The sequence below is a fragment of the Peromyscus californicus genome, unplaced genomic scaffold (genome assembly GCF_007827085.1).
Source record: "Peromyscus californicus insignis strain IS unplaced genomic scaffold, ASM782708v3 Scaffold_19__1_contigs__length_69161282, whole genome shotgun sequence".
Taxonomy (NCBI): Eukaryota; Metazoa; Chordata; class Mammalia; order Rodentia; family Cricetidae; genus Peromyscus; species Peromyscus californicus.
Genome location: NW_026294491.1, coordinates 7,370,709 through 7,394,320, shown reverse-complemented (window position 1 = coordinate 7,394,320; position 23,612 = coordinate 7,370,709). Strand labels below are relative to the sequence as shown.

At 45.1% G+C, this 23,612-nt stretch overlaps 1 protein-coding gene across 2 annotated transcripts; it reads left to right on the top strand.

The window, feature by feature from the left end:
• The first annotated feature begins 1,113 nt into the window (after positions 1–1,113).
• Glo1 (glyoxalase I) lies at positions 1,114–23,597 on the top strand. Of its 2 annotated transcripts, XR_008219776.1 has the most exons (7): positions 1,114–1,323; positions 12,938–13,020; positions 16,598–16,738; positions 18,270–18,337; positions 19,295–19,451; positions 19,545–19,634; positions 22,256–22,343. XR_008219776.1 is itself a non-coding variant. In XM_052744491.1 (6 exons), exons 1-6 carry the CDS (start codon positions 1,240–1,242, stop codon positions 22,342–22,344), a joined length of 555 nt encoding a protein of 184 aa, XP_052600451.1. In that variant the 5' UTR covers positions 1,127–1,239; the 3' UTR covers positions 22,345–23,597. The 2 variants fall into 2 exon arrangements, 1 of the variants encoding a protein (XP_052600451.1); XM_052744491.1 differs by lacking the exon at positions 19,295–19,451 and having other exon boundaries at positions 1,127–1,323; positions 22,256–23,597.
• Positions 23,598–23,612: the final 15 nt, after the last annotated feature.

The window sequence follows — 23,612 nt, the reverse complement described above, 5'->3', positions numbered from 1 at the left end:
CCTGTGTCTTCTCTGTGCGGCTTTTTATTGCTCTATATTTTTCTCACTGTTTTGTGAGAATTTTTACACATTCTGCATACAGAACGTCTGCTGGCCCATACTGTCTTCACCCCACCCCAGGGTGTCTTTGTCCCTTCAATGGTGTTTCTTCTTTTACATTTTGTAATGTTAGAGATACCAGTTTCTGTCACGTTTCTCTCCATAATATTGTTCATGTGGTGGTAGAGATGAAGGAGGGAAAGAGAGAGAGAGAGAGAGAGAGAGAGAGAGAGAGAGAGACTAAGACAAGACTCATCAAGTACTAAAGCTGCCTTATTTATTTATTTTTAAGATTGTTTTTAAGGGTCCCATGAAGCCCAGGTTGGCCTTGAACTCCTGATTCTTTTACCTCTGCCTCCCAATTACTAGGGTTACGGATGTGAGTCACCACACTTTGCCAATCGCAGCATTTTAGAAGCTAATTTGAGATGTGACATCCCCTCAGTTCCGTATACACACATACTCTGTGTGTAGAAGTGAGTCATTAAAATCCCATTAAAACTCAGGTGCTTTGTCTGTATTGTGTAGTCAACCTATGGCTTACCCCTCATCCGAGTCTCAACCAATTCCAGATTCTATAAGGAGGCTCTGTGAAGATCAGTAACTATCCCAAGCTCCCGGGGCCAATATATAGTGGAAGCAATACTTAAACTTTGTTGTTGTTGTTCTTTTCTTTTTTTTTTCTTTTTTAAACTGAACTTAATTTGTTTTCAATTAGCCTGGTTAATTCAAGTGAGAGAATAAACTTCCGGTTCTTACACAATTTAAATAAAAAGACTAACTCCCAGTTCAAACTTTCATTGCTCTAAAAAGAGTAAACTTCCACCAGGCTGCAATTTTCTACGAAGTTGCCGCCCTGAGGGATGAGTGGTTATTCAACGCAATTAAATATAAACAAAATCAGGTCACTGAGTAATACCAAAACCGCCGATTCAGCGCCGCAGAGTTTCTTTTTAAAGAGTTGCCGCCATTGTGCGCAATGGCATCCTGGGAATTGTAGTTTCGCCATTGGGAACCTGGTTCACTGTGATCCAATCAACAGAAAGCCAACAACCATATGCACCACGATTGGCTGGGAGCCGCGGCCGCCCGCTCCCGGGCCCGTCACTCCGCCTAGTGCAAAGGCGGCACACGGTCTTTGCGGAGCTTGTGGCCCGCTGGTTTGTTGGCAGAACCTGTCGGTGATCCTCCAGGGCGGCCATGGCAGAGCCACAGCCCGCGCCCAGCGGCCTCACGGATGAGGTCGCCCTCAGCTGCTGCTCCGACCCGGACCCCAGCACCAAGGTGGGCGACAGGGCCTCCTTCCCTGGCGGCCGGAGCGGACCTAAGACTCTGGCCCAGCAAGTCTAGGCCAAATCCTAACCTTATCTAGTTGCAGGTCCGCCGGCTTAAGGCGTGGGAGAGACAGAGCAGGGCCGGGGTGGGGTGGGGTTATCCCCTTCTTCAGAAAGTTATTTCAAAACATCTGACCCCATGTGCATTATTAATTTGTTTATTTTTGCACGATGTCTTGAAGCCAGCCCAAATCTGGGTCATAGTCCATGTATGTGGGTGTAGTTGTCCCTCGGTCAGACGCCATGGCCCTTTAGGGGGGCAGTTTCAGAACTCCCATAGCTAAAGGGCCCTGTCTATAACTGGCTCCTCCCAGACGCACTCATTTTCTGTAGTTGCCTTGCCTCCAGCTTTCACTCCTTCAAACTGCGGCGGTTGCTCCAATTTAAAGCCTTTCTTGGCTTTTGCTGTTGCCCAAGACCACACTTCTGTCCACCCTGCCCACTGTGAGTCTGGTGGAGAAATTGCTGGTAATAGGACTTCGATCTGAAGAGACTCTCAGACCCTCTTCTTCTGGCCCTTTGGTTTTGCAGTTACAACCTAGTAAGGGGGCATAGCCCATGGCGTGGGAAAGTTTTCATGTAACATGACTGTACTTACAGTCATGAAAACTCATTCAGGTGTGGTGCCTCACTGTCCGTCTGTACACGGCCAAAAGTTCGACGTTGTGGCTGACGGAGGAATTTAGTCCAGTGTAGTTATCTGTGTCAGTAAACACCTTTGCATCTATTCGTTTTGGTGTATCATTTGTAAATCCCTTGAAGGCTGAATGTGAGCTTTATGCAGACCTCTAGGAGGGGCAGATCGATGGTGAAGGACTTTGGTCTCTGCTTGTTCTTTGCCTTAAGGGCAACGAGAATCAGACATACTTACTGTCATTGCCAAAGCCTTTGACTAGCACAAGGTGTGCACTTAGAAAAGATCTTAGTCACTAAAAAATTAAGGCAGGAAAGAATGAATACACACACACATCTTCCCACACCTTCCACTTACACATACCTTAGTTTGCATTTAATTTTTAACACTTTTTTTTTTGTGTGTGTGTGTGCATGCATATGTGTGGCGTACGTGTGGAGGTCAGTGGACAACTTTCCATCCACATATATGTGGGTCCTGGGAATCAAATTCAGGTCTTTAGGCTTGGCAGCAAGTGACTTTACCAGCTGAGCCAGCTCATCCCTTGGTTATTTTATACATTATAAATTGGTGCATTCCATGTGAAAATTACTCAAAATTTTACCTATCTAGCTATTTAATTTTCTTTCTTTTCTTTTATTCTTCTTTTGTTTGTTTGTTTAGACAGGGTCTCGCCTATGTAGCTTTTCCTGGTCCAGAACTTGCTATGTAGACCAGGCTGGCCTCAAACTTATGGAGATCCAACTGTTTCCCAAGTGCTGGGATTAAAGGAGTGCACCATCACAGCCAGCTCTTGCCGGGCTAGTTCTTACAAAGCAAAATCAGATTCTAGGCACTGTTCTGGGCCAGCTGACTTCCTCGGTCACTGGGGGTTTTAGGTAGCAGGCTGTTTGAAACAATGAGTCCAGGGCCTGGGGATGTGGTATGGTAAAGAACACGTTTGGCCTTGAATTCAATCCTTACTATCCAAAAAAAAAAGAAAGAACAAAATGAATGAATATATTAAAATTCCAGGTAGATCTTTAAAAATAATGTGAAATGTACTTTTTTTTTGTATCTTGGTTTACGTTCCACATTCTCCAGATTTCTCTTGATTTGGAGTTATCTTTTGAGATTAGGCATTTTTGGTCATGGTCATACCATGTGCAGGTGTAAAGTGAGTTACGTCATGTCTGGTGTGTGTTGAGTGTGCTAGAGAAGTCGTATTCTTACAGCATGACTTTTACCTTTAATACTTCTAGTCAGCCAGAGCCCCATTAAAAAAGAAACAGAACTAAATAAAAACACTTACATTTCAATGCTAGTATCCCTACAAATTTTGCTAATCATAACATTCTCTGCAAATGAATCAATTATATTTTATAGTCTATTTGAAGCTACCCTAGTTCCAACACTTATTACCCGATGAGGCGACCCAACAGAACAATTCATTCATAACAGCTCTATGAGGAAGGGAGGATTGTCTCCATTTTACAAGTAAGGAGACTTAGACACAGGTTCGGAGTGACTTACCTAGTGAGGAGTCCACATTCCCATCCTCTACCCTCTCTGCTTCTGAGATAACTCAAACTGTAATTGGAGGACTTGCCATGGAGGGGAGGGGGTAAAAAGCCTTCAATGAAGGAAATTTAGCTTGATTGTATACTGACTGCAGAGAACATGGTAGGCACTTTTGAGTGGGCGCGGATTCTGGCATAAACAAGATGAGGACTTCATCCTTCACCAAACATGCACCAACTCTGATGGACTTGGGATGGATGGGGCTCTTGGCATTACAAAGCATCCTGAGTGTATTGGTTACTTTTCTCACTGCAGTGACCAAATACCTGCTAAAGAGCCAGAATGCACAGTTTGAAGGTGCATTCTGTGACGGTGGGGAGACATGGGGCCAGGGAGGCTCTGGCCTGTGGCAGCAGGAGTGTGAGGTTGCTGGTCATATTGTATTTGCAGTCTGGATGCAGAGTGAGATGATTCTGTGCATGTAGCTGGCTAGTTTCCTACTTCATATTCAGTCTGAAAGGCTACTCCATGACGGTGCCACTCACATTCAGGGTGCGTCTTCCCGAATTAGTGAAGCTGCTCTCGAACTTTGGGTGATTGTAAGTCCAGTTTCAAGTTCTCATTGGAGATGAACTATCCAGAGTTTTCAAAGGTCGCACCAGTGGTGTATTGTAGGCACAAGGTGTTGGGAATCTGGAGGCCTACATTGGAATCCTCATGTCCTTGATCACTCCCATCTTGGCAGGGCTCCTGGGGCCCATAAAAGGAACGTAAAGATGAATCAGTGCTTTTGTGGGGATATGGTGAGATGAAATGGGTTATGTTAGTCTATGAAGATAGAGCTCAGGGTAGTGTTTCAGCTGTGAGGGTCAAGGAAAGCATCAAGCAGAAGGTAGAGAAGGCTAGCCTGGCAGATTGGAGACCCGTCATGAGGAGAGAAGCCTGAATGAAGGTCATGTCTAAGAAGTTTAGGTTAGGATTATGTGTGTGTGTGTGTATGTGTGTAAAACCTATATTATATATATAGTAGGTAAGTACATACAATGTATATACAATATATACATACATATACTATATATTTGATGTAGGTAGAGGGGGAGGGAAGGGAACACAAAGCAATCATTGGGGTACTCAAAAAACTTAAAACTCTTGTAATGTTTGTCTTTCTCATCATACAAAGATTTCTACTTGGCTAGTTTGGAGTATGTGTGTATGTTGAACCCAGAAATTTGGACTTGCTAAGCACAAATGTGTTCTGATGCTGAGAGACACTGTTATGCCCAGATCACAACCCCAAAGAGACCACCGAAGACCATGGATGTCCAGAATGCAACAGCAAGGTTTATTCTGTAGATACAAGTCTAGACAGGGAACTCATTCCTACACCCAATACAGTGAGGCAGGGAGGAGTTGCTCTTTCTTTGTGAGGCTAGCTTTTTAAAGGCAAAAACCGCAAGCCCTTCAGGGTGGTTGGGGGGGCGGGGTTGGGGGTTTTGCATGGGTGCAACCCGGATTGGTTTATTTTTATCTCTGTTCTCTTTTAATTGGGTGAGGGTATGTAACCTTTGAATTTACTGGTTGGGGGTTACAATTATCATTTTGGGGGCAGTCCAGGACAAGTCCCAGGCTTTGTCCTTGAGCTGCCATGGGGGCTGGCTGGCCTAGCACATACTGACTGTGGGGGCTGGCTCAGTGGTCTAGGCTCTGTCCTTGACTCATGCACATAACTCTTAAGTTGGTGATAAATATTTACTTGTTGGGAGAACACTCTTTCCAGTGATAGGCGTTTGGCATAGGAAAAGATCGGCATAGCCAGTGTAAGGGCACAGTGATAAGGACGATGCTGAACAAGGGTACACAGCAAGCAAACTGGGCCTTGTGGACTTTCATCCCCAAAGCATCGAGAAGCCTGGGTTTTCTGTAACCCAGGATTTTGATTCTGGAACTATCACTCCAAATTGCTCTTAAGTAAGCCTGCAAAAAGTGGAGAGCAGTCCGGGTGGAACTGGGGAAGACTTGAGCTATGCAGTGGTTATTAGGAAGACTAGAAGGAGGATTCCCAGGGGATTAAGCAGGCAAGGAAGTGGAAGGCTTGGCTTAGAATCTGCTCAGTACACTTCAGGTTGTTAGGATTGAACTGGGGAGACTGTTGAGAGAAGAACCAAGGAAGACTTCCCGAGGGTCTCCCTTGGGCTAAGGCACAGTGGCTGGGGCATCCTCTCTTGTATTTGGGCTGCGGCGCTTTTGATATTCTGGCAGAAGTAGATGTGATGATTAGGCCGCAGGTGGGAGTCCAGAGTTGAGGTTAGAGGGTTGGGCTGGGGAATGCAGATTTGGTAACCAAAACCAATTGTGTAATGGAACCTCTGTGTTTGTTTTATAACAGCAGCAGCAAGACAAATAAAGTGGTTTGCTCTGGGTCAGGCATTCTGCTAAGTACTTTAATACATTACTGAATTTCTGCATCAGCTCAGCTGTAGACTTATTATCGTCATCTCAGAGGTGTGGAAACAGAGGCTTGAGGAAATAACGGCTCTCTCTGTGTCACATTATAGAGCCATGTTATTGCCAGGTCTAAGTCAATATCTCATATATGTGTGCTTTTCCTCCCTTTGCATGAGGAAAGGAATGCCTTGTGATACTGGAGAGAGGACCAGTGATGTTGGAGGCAGCTGGGGAGACCTGAGTTCAATCCCCAGGACCCTTATTTAAAAATCCCCAGGACCCTTATTTAAAAAAAAAAAAAAAAAGCCAGGCATGGTGGGAGCCTTTGTTTGTAAGCTCAGCAGTAAGGAGGCAGAGGTAGGTGGATCCCTGGAGCTCTCTGGCCGGCCCGCCAGGCCTGCTGGGGGGGGGGGGGGGGGGGGGGGGCCCAGGCCAAATGAGGGACTCTGGCTTCCAGAACAAGGCTGACAGATTCTAACAGCACCTGGAGTTGTCCCCTGGCCTCCACATGCATGGACACACATGTGCACCTGCATACACAAGGACACGCTACGTTTACACAAAGAAGTGTGTGACCTCACAGCTGTGTAGAAGTCTGACAACAACAAAACGCTGGTTTACAATCAGGGTCTGGGCAGGGCTTCCTTCCCTACTGGAGGGATCCAGAGAGGCCCCTGCTTCCAGCTCCGGCTGTTGCCTGCTCTCATTTCCTTTCAGAGGTTGGCCGACACCCCAGTTTCCTTGCTTGCTGTCAGTGGCCAAAACGGTGGTGGTGATCTGTCTCTCAGGTGGCCCCCCACAGCGTACTCTTTCTGATGTCCCTTCAGCCACACCTCTCCTCACCGTTTCTGCCATGTGCTGACTCTCTTCTGTCTTCTGAGGCTTTTAAGGTCTCTTGTGATTGCGCTGAACCACCAACCTAACCGAGGCCGGTCCCTACCCCCTCTCCCCTTTAAGTATGTGTCGGTATGTCTGTGTGTGGGCATATGCATGTGAGTGTAAGTGCTTGTGGAGACCAGGAATGTCAGATCTTGGAGCAGGAGTTACAGTTGTGAGCTACCCAGTGTGGGGTGCTGGAACTGAAGGGTCCTCTGCAAGAGCAGTTCATGTTCTTAACTGCTGAGCTGTTTCTCCAACCCCAATCTCTGTATTTTAAGGCCATCTGGTGAGTTAATTCCATCTTCAGAGTCTCTTAAAATAGAACCTAAATTAATTAATGTCTGATGAAATAATCTGGACCTTGTTCAGAGCAGATTCTGTGTCTGTAGCTCTTCCCTCCCCCCCCAGGGGCTGTAGTGCAGGGGCAAATCACCAAGCCTACTGTGGGAAGCTCTCTGATGAGGCCTGCCAAGGACAGCCTTTGGAATTATCTCTGTGTGGCCTGAAAGAGTACACATCAGCATCTCAGTGGCCTTGGCCTCCCCAGGCAAGCGCAGTAATTGATAGGGAAGCAGCAGGCGCTCACATTCCCCGGGAGAGGGAGCTGCTTGCTGTAGCTTTAGTATCTTGTTTTAATCTCTGCTTAGACCAGCATCTGACATGAGAGTGGTCTTGCTGCTTTGTAAAAAGTCTGAAATTGTTTTGTCTCATTTCACCGGGGCCCCAGAGTGACTTTGTAGGTTTTTATGGCCGTGTTCAGAAGATAGAACCAGGGGGTCAGTGCCTAGCCAGGGAGGTGCTCATCTCTTTCTTACCTGACTGTCACAGGGGAGGGCAGCTCTGGCTGTGGAAAGGCAACATAGGTCCAGAAAATGGAGCCTCGAGCCAGCTGCCTTTTACCTGGGTGCTGTGTGGCGTAATGAGAGAAGCAGACCAGGAGAGCCGCACTGAGGCTCCAAGTTCAGGGTATGAACTGCCCAGCTGTCCCCAGGAAAAGGGAATGCAGCACTGCCAAAGGAGTTTGGGGTTTTATAGGGTGCTTTTAGTTGGGGGTGCGGAGAGGAATTCTCACAGGAAAAAGGGACTGCAGTAAGTAAAGGGCCCTCTGGCTGTTAGAATAGCAGGAGGCTGTGGGCAAGTCTTCTGCTCAGAGGAGGGGTCAGCAGAAGTGCAGAACATTCAGTTTCCATTTCCCTTAAGGGACCCCGTTCTACAAGGGTTCTCCATCTTGGTGTCTTGGGTGACTCCATCTTAAGCCAAAGATCTGGGCCAGCCCAGCAGTTGCTGTTATTTATTAAGTGGCACTGTTTACTGTATGAGAGAAGCCACGAGGCACAATGAAACACACTATAAGAGTTTATTACCAGGTGGTGGTGGCAGCGGCACATACCTTTAATCCCAGCACTCGGGAGACAGAACCAGGCGGATCTCTGTGAGTTCGAGGCCAACCTGGTCTACAGAGCGAGATCCAGGACAGACACCAACACTACACAGAGAAACCCTGTCTCAAAAAAAAAAAAAAAGTTTATTAATAGTAAGGGTATGCATAGGGCTATGGAATAAAAGAGCCAGACTAGGAGAATGCTGGGAAGAAGAAGGAAAGAGCCAGGAGTTGCCAGCCAGATGCAGAGAAAGCAGGAGATGAACATGCCATGCTAATAAAGGTACCACCACGTGGCAGAGCATAAATAAGGAATATGGGTTAACATAAAATGTAAGAACTAATGCTGGGCGGTGGTGGCTGGCCTCTATGGAGAGGGAAGGAATAGGTAGAACCCGCTTTATAGCCGCCACCACACTCCCCCCAATCCCCCCCCAATCCCTTGCATGCACATATGGGCTTAGATAGCTATGCCACACATGTGCATAGATTATATGATCATGTTGCGCACAGATTACGTAATCATGCAGCGCACAGATTATGTAGGATTTATGTAGTACGTAAGGTGCTGGGATGACTAAGCATCTTGCCTGGCTACTGGACAGCGCATGTTCGGTCATGTAGCTGGGGGAGTGGCTAGGAATTCTAACAGTTACCACCTCTGAACAGTGAATTTACATGCTCTTTAAGATCACTTCTTCATGATAGACAATGAACAGTGTATTTGTATTTATATGATTTAAGTTAGGGGGAGGAGGCTGTTTGGCCAAAGCATTACTTGTAGGGACCATTTTCCTGTCCCACAGCTGCTCTCAAATAATCACTCAGAGGCTTAATATAAATTATAAATGCTCAGCCAATAGCTCAGGCTTGTTACTAACTAGTTCTTACTTTTTTTTTTTTTTTTTTTTTTTTTTTGTTTTTTTGGTTTTTCGAGACAGGGTTTCTCTGTGTAGCTTTGCGCCTTTTCCTGGAACTCACTTGGTAGCCCAGGCTGGCCTCGAACTCACAGAGATCCGCCTGGCTCTGCCTCCCAAGTGCTGGGATTAAAGGCGTGCGCCACCACCGCCCAGCATTAGTTCTTACATTTTATGTTAACCCATATTCCTTATTTATGCTCTGCCACGTGGTGGTACCTTTATTAGCATGGCATGTTCATCTCCTGCTTTCTCTGCATCTGGCTGGCAACTCCTGGCTCTTTCCTTCTTCTTCCCAGCATTCTCCTAGTCTGGCTCTTTTATCTAACCTTCTTTCTGTTCAGCTATTGGCCAGTCAGCTTTCTTTATTAAACCAATCACAGCAACAAATCTTCACAGTGTATTGTAGCTAGAGTTTTCCTGCCTGGCCCACGGTCAGGGCAAATCTCTCTCACCTGCCAGTCCCACAGCCGCTCAGACCCAACCAAGTAAACACAGAGACTTATATTGGTTACAAACTGTATGGCCGTGGCAGGCTTCTTGCTAACTGTTCTTACAGCTAAAATTAATCCATTTCCATTAGTCTATACCTTGCCACGTGGCTCGTGGCTTACTGGCATCTTTTCATGCTGCTTGTCATCGTGGCGGCTGGCAGTGTCTCTCTGACTCAGCCTTCCACTTCCCAGCTTTATTCTCCTCCTTGTCCCGTCTATACTTCCTGCCTGGCCACTGGCCAATCAGTGATTTATTTGTTGACCAATCAGCAACACACTTGACATACAGACCATCCCACAGCAGTGTATAAAGGGATTACTCCACAGCAATTACTTTTCTCATTGCTGTGATAAAATACCCTGACAAAGGCAACTTGGGGGACAGGGCTTATTTCAGCTTGCAGTTCAAGTTACATTTCCTAAAGGTGGGGAGATCACGATGGCAGGAGCTGAAGGCGGCTGGTCACATGACAGCCACAGACAGGAATCAGAGAGTGAGGGATGTTTGTGCTTAGCTAGCTTTCTGTTTTGTGCACTTCGGGACCCAAGCCCATGGAGTGGTCCCAGCTTTATTTATGGTGGGTATTCCCACTTTGATTAACCTACTCAAGATTTAGCTCCATGTAAGATCATTTAAGGCCCTGGGTTTGGTCTTCGGCTCTGGGGGGAAAAAAAAAACTGAACCAAAACAAGACCAAAAAATCTGGGCAAGTACTGGGGCACTCCTTTAATCCTAGCATTTTGGAGGCAGGGGCAGGTAGATCTCTGAGTTCGAAGCCAGCCTGGTCTACAAGTTCCAGGACAGCCAAAGAAACCCTGTCTCGAAAATCCAAGAAAAGAAAAAAAGGAAAGAAAGAAAAAGAAAATCCCTAAATCCCTCATACATGCCTGGAGGCTAACCTAATCTAAATAATCCCTTACAGATGTGCCCAGAGGCTTGCCTCGTGGTGATTCTGTTCCTGTCGAGTTCACAGCATTAACTATGAAAGCTGCAAAGGGTGATCAGAGTTTTCAGGCCTGTTGTGTTAAGTCCACGAGTACAGCAGAGTAACACTGGGTTAGTTATAGGGTAAGAGGTGTCTGTGATAAAAGAAAACCTGAATTTATAAGAGTTAGATAATAATGTAATTTACTCAGTGTTGGCTTCTCATTTATAAAATGGAGATTATATTCGCACATATAAATACTTCATACTATTATTTTATCAGGGCTGGGGGAGTAGCTCGCATGAGGCCTGGGGTTTGATTCCCAGAACTGACACTTGTTTTTTTTTTTTTTATTTGGTTTTTCGAGACAGGGTTTCTCTGTGTAGCTTTGCGCCTTTCCTGGAACTCACTTGGTAGTCCAGGCTGGCCTCGAACTCACAGAGATCCGCCTGGCTCTGCCTCCCGAGTGCTGGGATTAAAGGCGTGCGCCACCACCGCCCGGCTCAGAACTGACACTTGTAATCCCAGCACTTGGGAGGTGGAGTCAGGAGTGTTAGAATTCCTAGCCAGTCCCCCAGCTACATGACTGCGCTTGCGCTGTCCAGTAGCCAGGCAAAATGCTTAGTCATCCTAGGGCCTTATGTCCTTTGTAATCCGTGCACTGTGTGATCTCGTAATCTGCGCACAGCGTGGTTACGTAATCTATGCATTTGCGTGGCATAGCCACTTAATAAATAACAAGGGGTATCAGCAGATCAAGGTCAGTCACCCTTGGCTACATAGTGAATTCAAGGCCAGCCTGGACTACAGGCAACCCTGACTCAAAAACTAAGATAGTTACTGTGCCTAAAGAAATCAACTCCTAACCGAAGTGTTACTAGTAACTTTAACCCGATGAATGTATGCATTGTCTACCCTTTTTCAGTTAAGCCTTTTGTTTTCTGTGGAGATTGAAGGGTTTCACAAAGGTGTTAAGACACTACCTTTTTTGCTTCTTGGGTCTCTAGGAGTCTAAGACCTTTGTAAGGGCTTGCTGGTTAACACGGTTACTGGTAAGTTGATAGACACAAAGAATCTCAGGGTGGCACCAAGGATTAAAGTGAGAGTAGCTTCTCAAGGCAATTTCTTTCTGCGAAAAGTGTGTGCCAGAGCCCCAGGACTAGCAAGCACCCTGGGGCAGGACGCGCACTTGGTTTTTATACAAAGGCAGTTGGTGATTGTCTTCCCCATCGTCTGGGGTCTGACCTCACGGTCTTTTCCCATTGACTAATTTTAAAAGAATCCTTGAAAAGCAAAGGGGGAAGAGGCCAGCTGATTCAGGCCATCAAGTTCTGGGATGGGGTCTTTTCTTGCTAAATAGTTCAGCAAGGTGTTTATACATTCATCAAAAATTATTATGGAGGCAGGTGGATCTCTGAGTTCAAGGCCAACCTGGTCTACATGCTGAGTTTCAGGACAGCCAGGTTTACACAGAAAGACCCTGTCTTGAAAAAAAAAGTGTTGTGTGTGTGTGTGTGTGTGTGTGTGTGTGTGTGTGTGTGTGTGTGTGTGTAATTTTAGAGCCAGACATGGTAGCTCACACATTTAATCCCGGCACTTGGGGAAAAGAGTCAGGCTGATCTCTGTGAGTGTGAGGCTACCTCAGATTTGCTTAGTGAGTTCCAGGCTGCATGAGACCTTGTCTAGGGGAGGGGGGTGAGCAGGAGGAGATTATAGAGGATGGATTCTTTGTTTTGCCAAATAAAATTGTAGTTTTGGTTACACAAAATCAAGCTAGAGAAGGGATGCACTTGTTAGTAGTTTGTTTGGAAAGTAGTCACCTGAAGCCCCACGAAGTGGGGAAGTGCCAGCAAAAAACATGGTTTTTTGCCCCTGGGGGTGAGGGGGCAGGTGGGAGCTAGTCATTTCATAATTGTCTCACTAAAGCGGGTGCTGGTGGCTCTTGCCCATAACCTCAGGACTTGTGTGTGACAGCTGGACGGCCAGTCAGGGGCCAGTTGCTGACACAGCCAGTTTGAGGCCAGCGTGGGCCATATGAGCTCCTGTCTCAGGAACCCAGAACCAAAACCCAACAACCACAGAGGTCCCGCCAAGCCTAGTGACTAAGAAAGCTAGGTTTTCAAGTCACTGGTAGTCGAAGGGCATTCCTGGAACCGAAACTCACCGGTTCTCAGCTGCCCCACCCAGAAGCCTGCAGCTGGACAACGCTGGGCAGAGAGCTTGGGAGTGGAGTCATAGGTGTGGGAACTGTTTAAGGAAGCTACTGTTGAGACTGAAGATGGGGTGTCCTTTCTTGTTTTCTATTTGCTGGGCTGTTACAGAAAGCATAGTGAAAGTTGCTGTGTTGAAAGGTAAAGATACTTAACATACCCTGTTGTCTCTCCTTAGGACTTCCTGTTGCAGCAGACCATGCTGAGAATTAAGGATCCTAAGAAGTCCCTGGATTTTTATACTAGGGTTCTTGGAATGACGTAAGTATGTCTTAGTGCCTTAATGTTGAAAACCACAGCATTAGAGAAGATGGCTCAGTGGTAGGAGAGAACTGGCCCCCCCAAAGTGGTCCCTACCTCCATACCGGTGCCAGGGCACATGTCCCTTCCTCTCAGAAATAAATACATATTAAAAAGTAGCAGAAAGTCTTCGGTTGTGGAGCCTGCGAGGAGGCCTGAGGAGACAGCACTCCGGTTAAGTTCCGTTTATGTCAGCACTGGTCAAGCTCAAGGTCACAAAAGGCACAGGGCTTTCATTTTCTGCAGAGTCCCTTCTGCCTAGAGCTGGCCAGCTAAGCCAGCATCTGTTCAGACCCTTGATGCTCAGACTGCTCTTGCCCCGTTTGCTTCCGAAGTCATGAATGTCAGGACACAGTGTTTAGAAAATGAATGGATTTATTTAAAATCGGCCCCTGGTTCCATTTTTATATTCTCTCTTGATAAAGGGGTAGTAGCCACGGGGTTTGTAACCCTTTGAACATTTGGTGTGCTGACTTCTTTTTTCCATTGGCTTTATTGGGGTATAACTGATGATTTGACTTTTCTTGGTTTGTTTCCTCATAGCTTGAGGTTTTGATGACATACATAATTAAATGAAATGATCTTTAATTTACTGCCTTTCATTTACTTCCACAAATTTTGAGAGAACAGCCCAAGTAATAGATCTCTATTATGTATGCTTAGAAAATATGGCCAGTTCTGAAAAAATATACAACGAAGAGGAATAGCTTCCTTCCCTCGGTCCCTCTCCCTAAACTGCTCTTAAATCGTTGTGATCCTTTCCAGAAAAGGTGGCTTTCCATGTGTGTATAGCATATTTTAGGACAGAGTGAAAGCAGATCCGCCGGACACATGCCATTGGCCAGGCACCAACCCTTCTTCTGTCCCTTGTGTGTTCGCTGCAGACCTTTCAGATAGCTTGTGTCCTCCGTTTACACTTGAAGATAGGACGTTTCTGGGCTCAGACCCCACAGTTGGCAGAGTTGAGTCCATATGCAGGTGACTCCACTGCTGACCTTTGTTTTTAAAGAGCTCCCAAACTGAGCGCAACTTGACCCTAACCTGATTCACTCATTCTGCAGAAAGCAAGTGGCTTCCTTTGCTTTGGTTTCCATCTGATTGGCCATTAAGGCTGGTACAGTCACGTTAGTAGGGGCGGAGATAGTTTTCCCGATGGTTCCATTTGAGGCGTTTGATCCCTTTGTGGAGTAAATTTATTTGTGGCTAATCAATGCCTAAATGTAGTGGTCCAGGCATATTGATAACAGGGATAAGTAGATAAAATATTGGAGCAGAGCTCTGGAAACTTGGCTTTGGGTGCAGGGGGATGGCTCAGCTGATAAAGCACTTGCCATGACAGCATGGGGATTTCAGTCTCCCAGAACCCATGTAAAGGTGCTGGGTGTGGTGGTATGCACCTGCAGTCCTGTTGCTGGAGAGACAAAGATTCCAAGACTGTCCTTGCACTCAGGAGGCTGAGGCAGGTGGATCGCTGAGTTGAGGCCGGCTTAGCCTACTCAGCAATTCCAGACCAGCTAGGGTCACTTCCTGATGCTGTCTCTGGGGTCGAGGGTGAGTGAAAGACAGTGGAGAGCAGTTGAGGACACCCTGTGTCAACCTCTTACCTCTACACGCACACGCAGACTCCCTATACATGTACCCATGTATGTATGTACACACACACACACACACACACACACCCCAAGACATTCTGCTAGGCTTCAAGCGCTTGTTATTGATTATGAACAGGGTCATCTTTGAGCATAATTAATCCTCAGTGATCTAAAAAGATGGTATTATGTGTATTGCTCTGCTTGCCTGTGATCTTCCATTTGGTAAACTGTAGCTTACCTTTCTTAGAACCTTAGGACTCCCTCGCCCTTCCTATCAAGTCTCCCCTTGTCCCATTGACTCTCCCTTCCAGCTACAGACAAACTTAATGAAGTCTTTGGAGACTGTCTTTTGCCCTCTGCTCCCTTGTTTGTCCATTGTCGCTCTCCCTGCATCAGCTCTGCCCAGACTCTGCTGACTGTTCTCGCTTGACTTCCCCGCTTCCTCCTGGCCCCTGCTTCAGCCGCCCCGCCATGTGGAAGCTGCTCCTGCACGACCTTTCCATGTCCCGTGACCTTTTCACAGTCTTAATCCTGGTTCACCTTTGCACAGTCTTTGAGACTTCAACCCTCCTGTGGTTGACATTCACATTTCTGTGATATTGGTCTGCCCTCTCTCCTGCCACCTGTCCTCAATTTCCCTTCCTGGTGCTTTCTGAAGAACTCAGTAGATGTGTTTAACTGACAGAATGATAGGGAAAGGGACTGTTCACTGAAACAAGACCTAAAATATCTTTCCCTGTTTATAAACAAGCACTGTGATTCTAGATAAATTTCACTAAATTGGAATAATTGAGAGATGATTGTGCTAAGTCACCCTTGGAAGCCAAGCACTTGGGACGCTGAAGCAGGAGATGGATGAACTGGCACCATTTAGTAGGTTTAGGCTATCCTTGGCTACACGGTAAAGCAGGAGATGGACAAGTTAGCACTATGTAGTGAGTTCAGGCTATCCTTGGCTACACAGTAAGAGCATGTCTCACAAAACAATAAAAAAAAAAGAGAGAGAGAGAGAAAGAATTGCTGAATTACAGAACCTTGCCCCTCACAGCTTAGTACTAGAACCCTGCCTGGGGTGGTGAAGGAGTGAAGAAAGAACAGACACTAAAGAAACAGCTATGTGGGCACAGGAAAGCTGGGGTCAGGTGGTCAGAGCACTCTGATGGAGTGGTACCAGCCTACAGCAGTAACCTGGAACCGCAGTGTGTTATGTCAGTACCAGGGTGGGCTGGTCCCAGGAGGAGGTGTCTAGGCAACAGTCTCAGGCAGTGATCATCCTGGAGGAGCCAGCTGTAGCTGCTAGCTTTTGCACACACTGTGAGCATCGCCACTTGGCCTCCAGGAAGGCTTTGCCATCCTTCTGAGCCCAGGAGGGTGTCGGGGGAGCTCTTCTCTTCCCATGGGTCTGAGCATCGGTCCTTAACATGTCCGTGCTCATATCAACAATACACATTCACCCAAGACGTGATCCGTGTGACACTTTAACTCAATGCCTCCTCGGCTCTCAGAACTTTGTGTGTGTGTGTGTGTGTACTCAAGGGGACATACCATGTATAAAGCCAGAGGTCAGCTTTGGGTGCTGTTTCTCAGGAACTGACCACTTCAGTTTTTGAGACAGGGTTCCTCATTGGTACCTGCTAAGCTTGCTGGTCAGCAAGCCCCATGGGTTGTGCCTGTCTCTGCCTTCCCAGGGCTACTATTGCCAGCATACACCATCATGCCTGGCTTTTTACATGGGTGCTGGAGACCAGACGCAGGTCTTTATGCTCCTATGGCAAGTACTTTATAGATGGAACTGTAAATGAGATCTTTTTCCCCACTAATTTTTGACTACGGTCTTCTCACTAAACTACATTATATATAGTTCTTATTCCAAGTAGACCATAAATATTATGTTGCGTTTATTATCAACTTTTGCTATTGTAAATGACTATGGCTTTTAATTTCAGGCTGCTCCAAAAGTTTGATTTTCCTTCAATGAAATTTTCCCTCTACTTCTTGGCTTACGAGGATAAGAATGACATCCCTAAAGATAAGGATGAAAGAACAGCATGGACATTTTCCAGAAAAGCTACACTTGAGTTGACACAGTACGTATGCTTTCTTGTCTCTTTATATATCCTAATTTTTCATAAGGTATTTAAAGAATCCTTTTTTGTGCTTACCAGTCTAAATCAATTTTTAATATTTTTTGAAGTGTGGCTATTTGGGTCTCCGTGTTATTCTTATGGTTTCTTTAGCACAGAGGGAACATTTTTATCTCAGAGAATATAAGACCCTGAAGTGGCAAGATATTTACCAAACTATAGATTATTAATTTTATATCTTAGATTCTTCTCAAATCTTCTGATATTCATATTTTTGTCCTTTTATTATTTTGATATGTTTTTGATCCAGAAATTTTATAGAATATGTTCCTTTTAAAGAGCCAGCACATCATTTTGTAATCATTTTTTTTTCTTAAGATTTATTTATTATGTACACAGTGTTCTGCCTACATATATGCTTGCAGGTCAGAAGAGGGCACCAGATCTCATTACACATGGTTGTGAGCCACCATGTGGTTGCTGGGAATTGAACTCAGGACCTCTGGAAGAGCAGCCAGTGCTCTTAACCGCTGAGCCATCTCTCCAGCCCCATTTTGTAATAATTAACATTCAAATTTTAGCACATTTTTATAACCTCAGCATTTAAAAGTACAGAATTAAAGGATTCTCCATTCCTTTCTGTGTTAGTATGTATCCCTTGATTCAGAAAGACTTGCTTACGTGGCCGTCTCTGCTCTAAAATGGAAGTGTTCGAATCTAGTCCATGGAGCTCTTTGGATGCTTGCTTGATAACGTGTCTAGTACTTAGTGCAGATAGCTGCTGCCATTTTTATTCTTGCTCTTATTGGGGAGCCTGGGTTTGACTGTCTTCTTTTTTTTTTGGTTTTTCGAGACAGGGTTTCTCTGCGTAGCTTTGCGCCTCTCCTGGAACTCACTTGGTATCCCAGGCTAGCCCCGAACTCACAGAGATCCGCCTGGCTCTGCCTCCCAAGTGCTGGGATTAAAGGCGTGCGCCACCACCGCCCGGCTTGACTGTCTTCTTAACCTAGTTAGATCTTCTTTGCCAGCTTGCCCTTTCAACAGGTGAAAATTCAGTATTTGCAGTAAAGTCACATGCATACAGAATAAGCCTTCAAAGAGATTCCCTTTCATAGCCTGCTCTAAGGTCAGAACTGTAAGTTATTATCTTAGGCAAGGCTCTTTCTCTAAAGAACAGAACCAATAGAAGGTAGACATCAAAGGAGAGTTATTAGATTGGCTGACACGGTAGGGGTTGGCTAGTCCCAACAATGGCTCTCTGAACACTGAAGAAGCAGAGAACCCACTGCTGCTCCACCCACAAGGCTGGAGGCCTCCGCAGTCCTAAGCTGCTGTGGAAGGCCTTGGAGGTCCCTAGAAGGCCAACGAGCTGGAATCTATCATCAGCAGAGATAGATGCAGGACAGATGGAAGGGGTTACCCATGTTGACAGTGGGTCTTCTCTCTGGAAATTCACTCAAGGACACACCCTGAGATGTGTCTACTAGGTTGGTTCTAAGACCCGCTATCACAGAGATTTTCCTTTGCTCTGTAGCAACTGGGGCACCGAGGATGATGAGACCCAGAGTTACCACAACAGCAACTCAGACCCTCGGGGATTTGGTATGTTTGCCACACTGTTTGATGTTTGGGGATGTGTGTGATTTTACATGCTGTGCATATTTATGGTACAGTAAACCTAAGACATGAATGACCTAATTTTCAAGTATAACTAATTTATTAAGGATATGACTATTTTTATTTCCTGCGTATCTTATTTAGCAGCTATCTAATTTCAGTATTAGTCCAAGCATTGTGGTTTTTTTTCATAATATTATACTGTAAAGTCACAGTATTATGTTTCCAGTAAACAAAGTGGGGCTAGGGATAGAGTCCACAACCTTGCACATGCAAGACAAGCATTCTACCACTAAGCTGTCCCTCCAACTCCCTCTAGGAGAGTGTTCAATTAAAAACACTGATAACTATGGTTAATAATAATCCCATTTTCTGGTAATGTCTTGTCAAGTGGCTGAAGAGATGGTTCAGTGGTTAAGAACACTTGTTCTTGTAGAGGACCTGGACTTGGTTCCCAGCACCCATATAGTGGTTTACAGCCGTCCATAATTCCAGTTCCAGGGGATCTGATGCCCTCTTTTGACCTCACTGGGTATCAGACACACAGGTAGTGCATATACATACATGTAGGTAAACTACTCATTACACATACAGTAAAATAAATAAATCTAGAAATAATGTGTCTTGTCAGGATGACAGAGTAAAAGCTTCAGTTGGGTAATGAGGTGAATGTCAGCAACCTGTTAAACACAGGAAATGATACCCTTTGGGTATAGGTGATTCTAAACAGACTGAGCTATGCATTAGTCAGTATTGGTTTTCTTTAAAATAACAATTCAGAGCAACTTTGACTATAACTATAGCAATTTCACTATAACTAGCTAGTCAGACAGCTACTGGCCCTTTAATACGTAGATTTTGAACCTATTTAACTGTTTTCATGGGCCTTGTGTTTTTTGTTTTTTTTTTTTTTAAAGATTTATTTATTTATTATGTATCCAGCATGTATCCCTGCAGGCCAGAAGAGGGCACCAGATCTCATTACAGATGGTTGTGAGCCACCATGTGGTTGCTGGGAATTGAACTCAGGACCTCTGGAAGAGCAGACAGTGCTCTTAACCTCTGAGCCATCTCTCCAGCCCGGGCCTTGTGTTTTGAAGTAAGTTTTGGAAGCCATGTGTGGCACTTGGGTGTGCTCTTGTAATAATTTCTTCCTGTGCTTTGTTTTTCTGATGGGATGGTATCACCACAGGTCACATTGGGATTGCTGTTCCTGATGTCTACAGTGCCTGTACCAGATTTGAAGAGCTGGGAGTCAAGTTTGTGAAGAAACCGGACGATGGTGAGTCAGCCTGCCCTTCAGCGTGTGCACAGCTGTGATTGGTTAATGTGTCTGTTGGGGTCGTGCTGATTGGACGCAAGTAACAGGAAGCCCTTTTCAGCAGTCCTAGGGGCGAAGGGATGCGAAGAGAATACCTGGCTCTCTTCAGAGACCAGAAAGAGCGTGTAGTGTGACTTCACCAGGGACTGGACACAGGATCTGGGGAGCACGGAAAGCTCGCCTCCCCTTCCCTAGCCCTGCCACTTTCTCTCATGGACTTCCAGCTGTCAGGATTTCAGGGTGTGGGTAGTTGCTGCTAAGTGAATTCTCTGAAATATATTTTCTTGTTAATATAACTTTGCCTGCTTACTTTAATGAATAACTGATATTTTTCATTCTTTTATACAGTTGTATATGCTTATGCTTTGGTTATTTGTCTTGAAATAGCATATATCTGAATTCTGCTGGATTTATATGTATAATTTTTATTATACTTAGATCTATTCTTACCTCCTTAATTTTTTAAAATGTATTTTTAACTTTGGAAATAGGTTCTTGCCATGTAGCCCAGGCTGCTCATGAACTTGATTCTTTTGCTCCAGCCTCCCTAGTACTGACATTTCAGTGTGCCACCACAGTTTGAGACATTTCATGAGCTTAAGCACTAAGTAGTTCATTGGTAGAGTCCTTGCCTAGCATGCACTGGGTCATGGGTTCAATTCCTAGCACCAAAAACCAACCAAACAAACAACCAAACAAACAAAAAATAAAACCAAACAACACATAACAAAAACCCAGAGAAAAATAAATGAAACATTTCAATAAAATTGTTTCAAGTAAAACATTTTCTAAGTGAACAGCTTTCCCCTCTGCTCACATCCACTGCTGTCACCTGGACTGGGTTATTGATTTATCTTTTCTTTTTCTTTGGCCTTCACATTTTTTCAATGATAATATAGCACAGTACTTTGAGCATCTTTACTCCATTTCTCTCTTGAAGCATCTTTTGGATTTTCCTGTCTTAGCACCTCAACCAGGACTATGTCCTGAGGTTTTGTGAGGTTAGACCTCTGACAGATGCATGAGAACCAGGCACAGATGGCTGAGTTCTGTTGGGAATCCTAGCTTCATTTTCCTTCGCTCTTGAAAACACTACTTAATTGTCATTCTGAGTACAAGTGTCCTTGAAAAATCAGCTCAGTGTCATATTCATATATAGGCAGGGTCTCTGACGGAAGTCTGAGCTCCCTGGAGATCCCAGCCTCAGCTCCCTCACAATGGGATAGCAAGTAGCCACCAGGCTCGCCCACCTGCCACCTTCTTGGAGTCCAGACTCCAGTCCTCATGCTTGCCCAGCAAATGCTTTAGCTACTTCCTGTCAGCCCCGCCCTCTGTTGGAGTCCTGGGCTCCCTAACATTTTCTTTGTCTGAGTTCACGCTGGCAGTACTTCATAGTGCTCATCACTTTCACACGCTTTAATAGCCCTTTGTCCATTGTTCTAATATTTCATGTTGAATTCAAATCTATAATCCATATAATCAAGTTCCTGGATTATGGTAGCTTGGCCTCTGAGCGCTTTTTTCCAACGACCGTAAGCTGTTGTAATCCACCAGGCCACGTGACTAGCAGAAGAGAATCGTCCCTAAGGATCCCTGTGATCTCAGGAAGACAGCTGGATGAGCCCTGGGCCAAGTTCAGCTCAGAGGCTTTTCCCGCTCAGGGTAAAGCAGTGTTAGTAGGAAGACACACCTGAGGTCGCCATACTTGGGCCTGGACGTGGTAGGGGCAGTAAGGAAGGCCAGCTGGCCTATTCTTCCTAGCTCCCTCATTAGACAAGCTCTCTGCCCCCCCTTCACTCTTGAGGACATCTGGGAATGAGTGGTGGAGCCCCTCCCAAGTGCAAGGGCAGCTGTTGTTTGCCGTGGGGAGGCAGGAGAAACATCCTGTTGATTCTTCCACAGCCACACATTCAGAACTTGTGTTCTGACTCCAGACTGCCTTCTGTTTGGATCAGGTTCCAATAGTCACCTCCATCCTCACCCTGCTCCCCAGCCACCGCCCTGGAGATTGCTTAGCTGTGTTTCAGCCCCTCTTTTTCACCCGTATTTGTATTCCTTGACCTTGGGGTCAGGAAGCAGACACAAGAGTCTGATGAGTTCAGCATCTTAGTCCCCAAATAAATCAATCTCTCAGGCCACATTTCTACATCTAAGTAAACAGCTCCATCTGGTTACAATCCCCAGGAGCCACAGCCTGACTGACAGGACTTGGGTTGCCCAGTGTATTGTTTAATAGGGTTTACATGACCCAAGCCTCTGGTGTCTTGGTTGTGTGAAGAGGCCACATTACCTGCTCCCTTGAGCATACCTCTATCTTCTTTTCCTTCCTAAATAATTTCTGTGATGGTGATATGGTAACCTCAAAGAGAGGCAAGGACCTGAGGCTTAACAGGGCTGTGTTCGGCTCCTTCTGAAAGGTCATATTCTAGCATTAGGATCACTGTGCTACCATTGTAACACAGACTTTTTTAGAATGAAAGCTATCAACAATGTGTCTCATTCAAATGCAAATTAAAATTGTAATGAAAATGTGTTTGATTTTTAATGTTCCTTTTTAGTAATGAAAAGTTTTCATTATACAGGTAAAATGAAAGGTCTGGCATTCATTCAAGATCCTGATGGCTACTGGATTGAAATTCTGAATCCTAACAAAATAACAAAGATTGTTTAGTTCTGTGAGAATGCTCCTTTGAGGTGTTGGTGACAGTGGGGACAAGAAACAGCGTGATACAAGATTCTAAGGCACCAGAAGCATCGAGAGTCGATGGATCTTTGCTCCAGTTCAAGTCATTCTGAAATCCTTTTCATTGTCCTGTTTCAGTGGTTTTTTTAAAATCCTCCCTCCTCTGTTTAGTCAACCTAATTTTCAAGTACCAGTTTGTCTTATGACTTTGACAAAGTTGTGTGACTTTGCTTTTTAGATAATAATTAGAACGATTCCCTTCAGAGACTACATTTGCTACCCTGTCTCTTAAGTATTACTCAAGTCTGGTTTTGATTTATCATTTAAAATTTTGTTTTAAATGTTTCTTTTTCTTACCTTCTGGGGTTTCAATTCCTCAGAAATAACTTTTCATAATGGAAAGTAAAGAACACTGAACAGAAATGAAACTTCGTATGTACTTCAAACAGCATAGTGTTTATTTTACAAAAGAGAAGACACTCTTGAGAGCAATTCTGAATCACGCTGACTAGGAAACTGACAGAAATACTAATTTTTATATATATATAAAGTACTTTCAAAGTTCAAGGACTAACTTTACTTTGTGGGAATGTGGAGAAGGGGGGCATTAATATTACTAGGTACTTTGACAATTCATTCACTTTATGTGAATGAATACTGCAACTACCATGGGAGAAAGCAAGCGGCTAGACGTACCGACTAACCTGATTGTGTCATCGTTTTTAGTGTCTGGATGATGCCTCACTGGACCTCCTGTGCTAGTCCTCTCCTCGGAGGCCTGCAGTGAGCTTGGCTTTGTGCCCTTTGCTCTTGGGCTTGACTACCACAGTGAAAGAAGCATAGACTTCTATAGAACAAGGCTGTTCTAGGGAACATTCTATGTGAGGAAGGGTCCCATGAGTCTTCCCCACTCCAGGGGCCTATGAATTCAATTAGGTTAAATTATTTCCAGTAGGAACTCAGGTATCAGGAGTTAGCTCAGTGGTCTACCCTGCTGACTGACTGGTGGTGGATTTCTAAGGCAATTGTGAAAACTTTTGGTCCAGAGGATAAAACCCAATTTGAGGTCAAACTACATTGAAGTTTTCTGCAGGTTGTAGTGGAAGCTGTCTGGATGGGTGATGTCAAGGGTTACACCTCTAGAGGCATTCTGGTTTTTTTGGGGATGAAATGGATTAATGTGAGCAGTTTAAACAAATCATAGACTGAAATAAAACTTTAACGCTGTTTAATATGTAAAATTCTGTGTAGCAAGT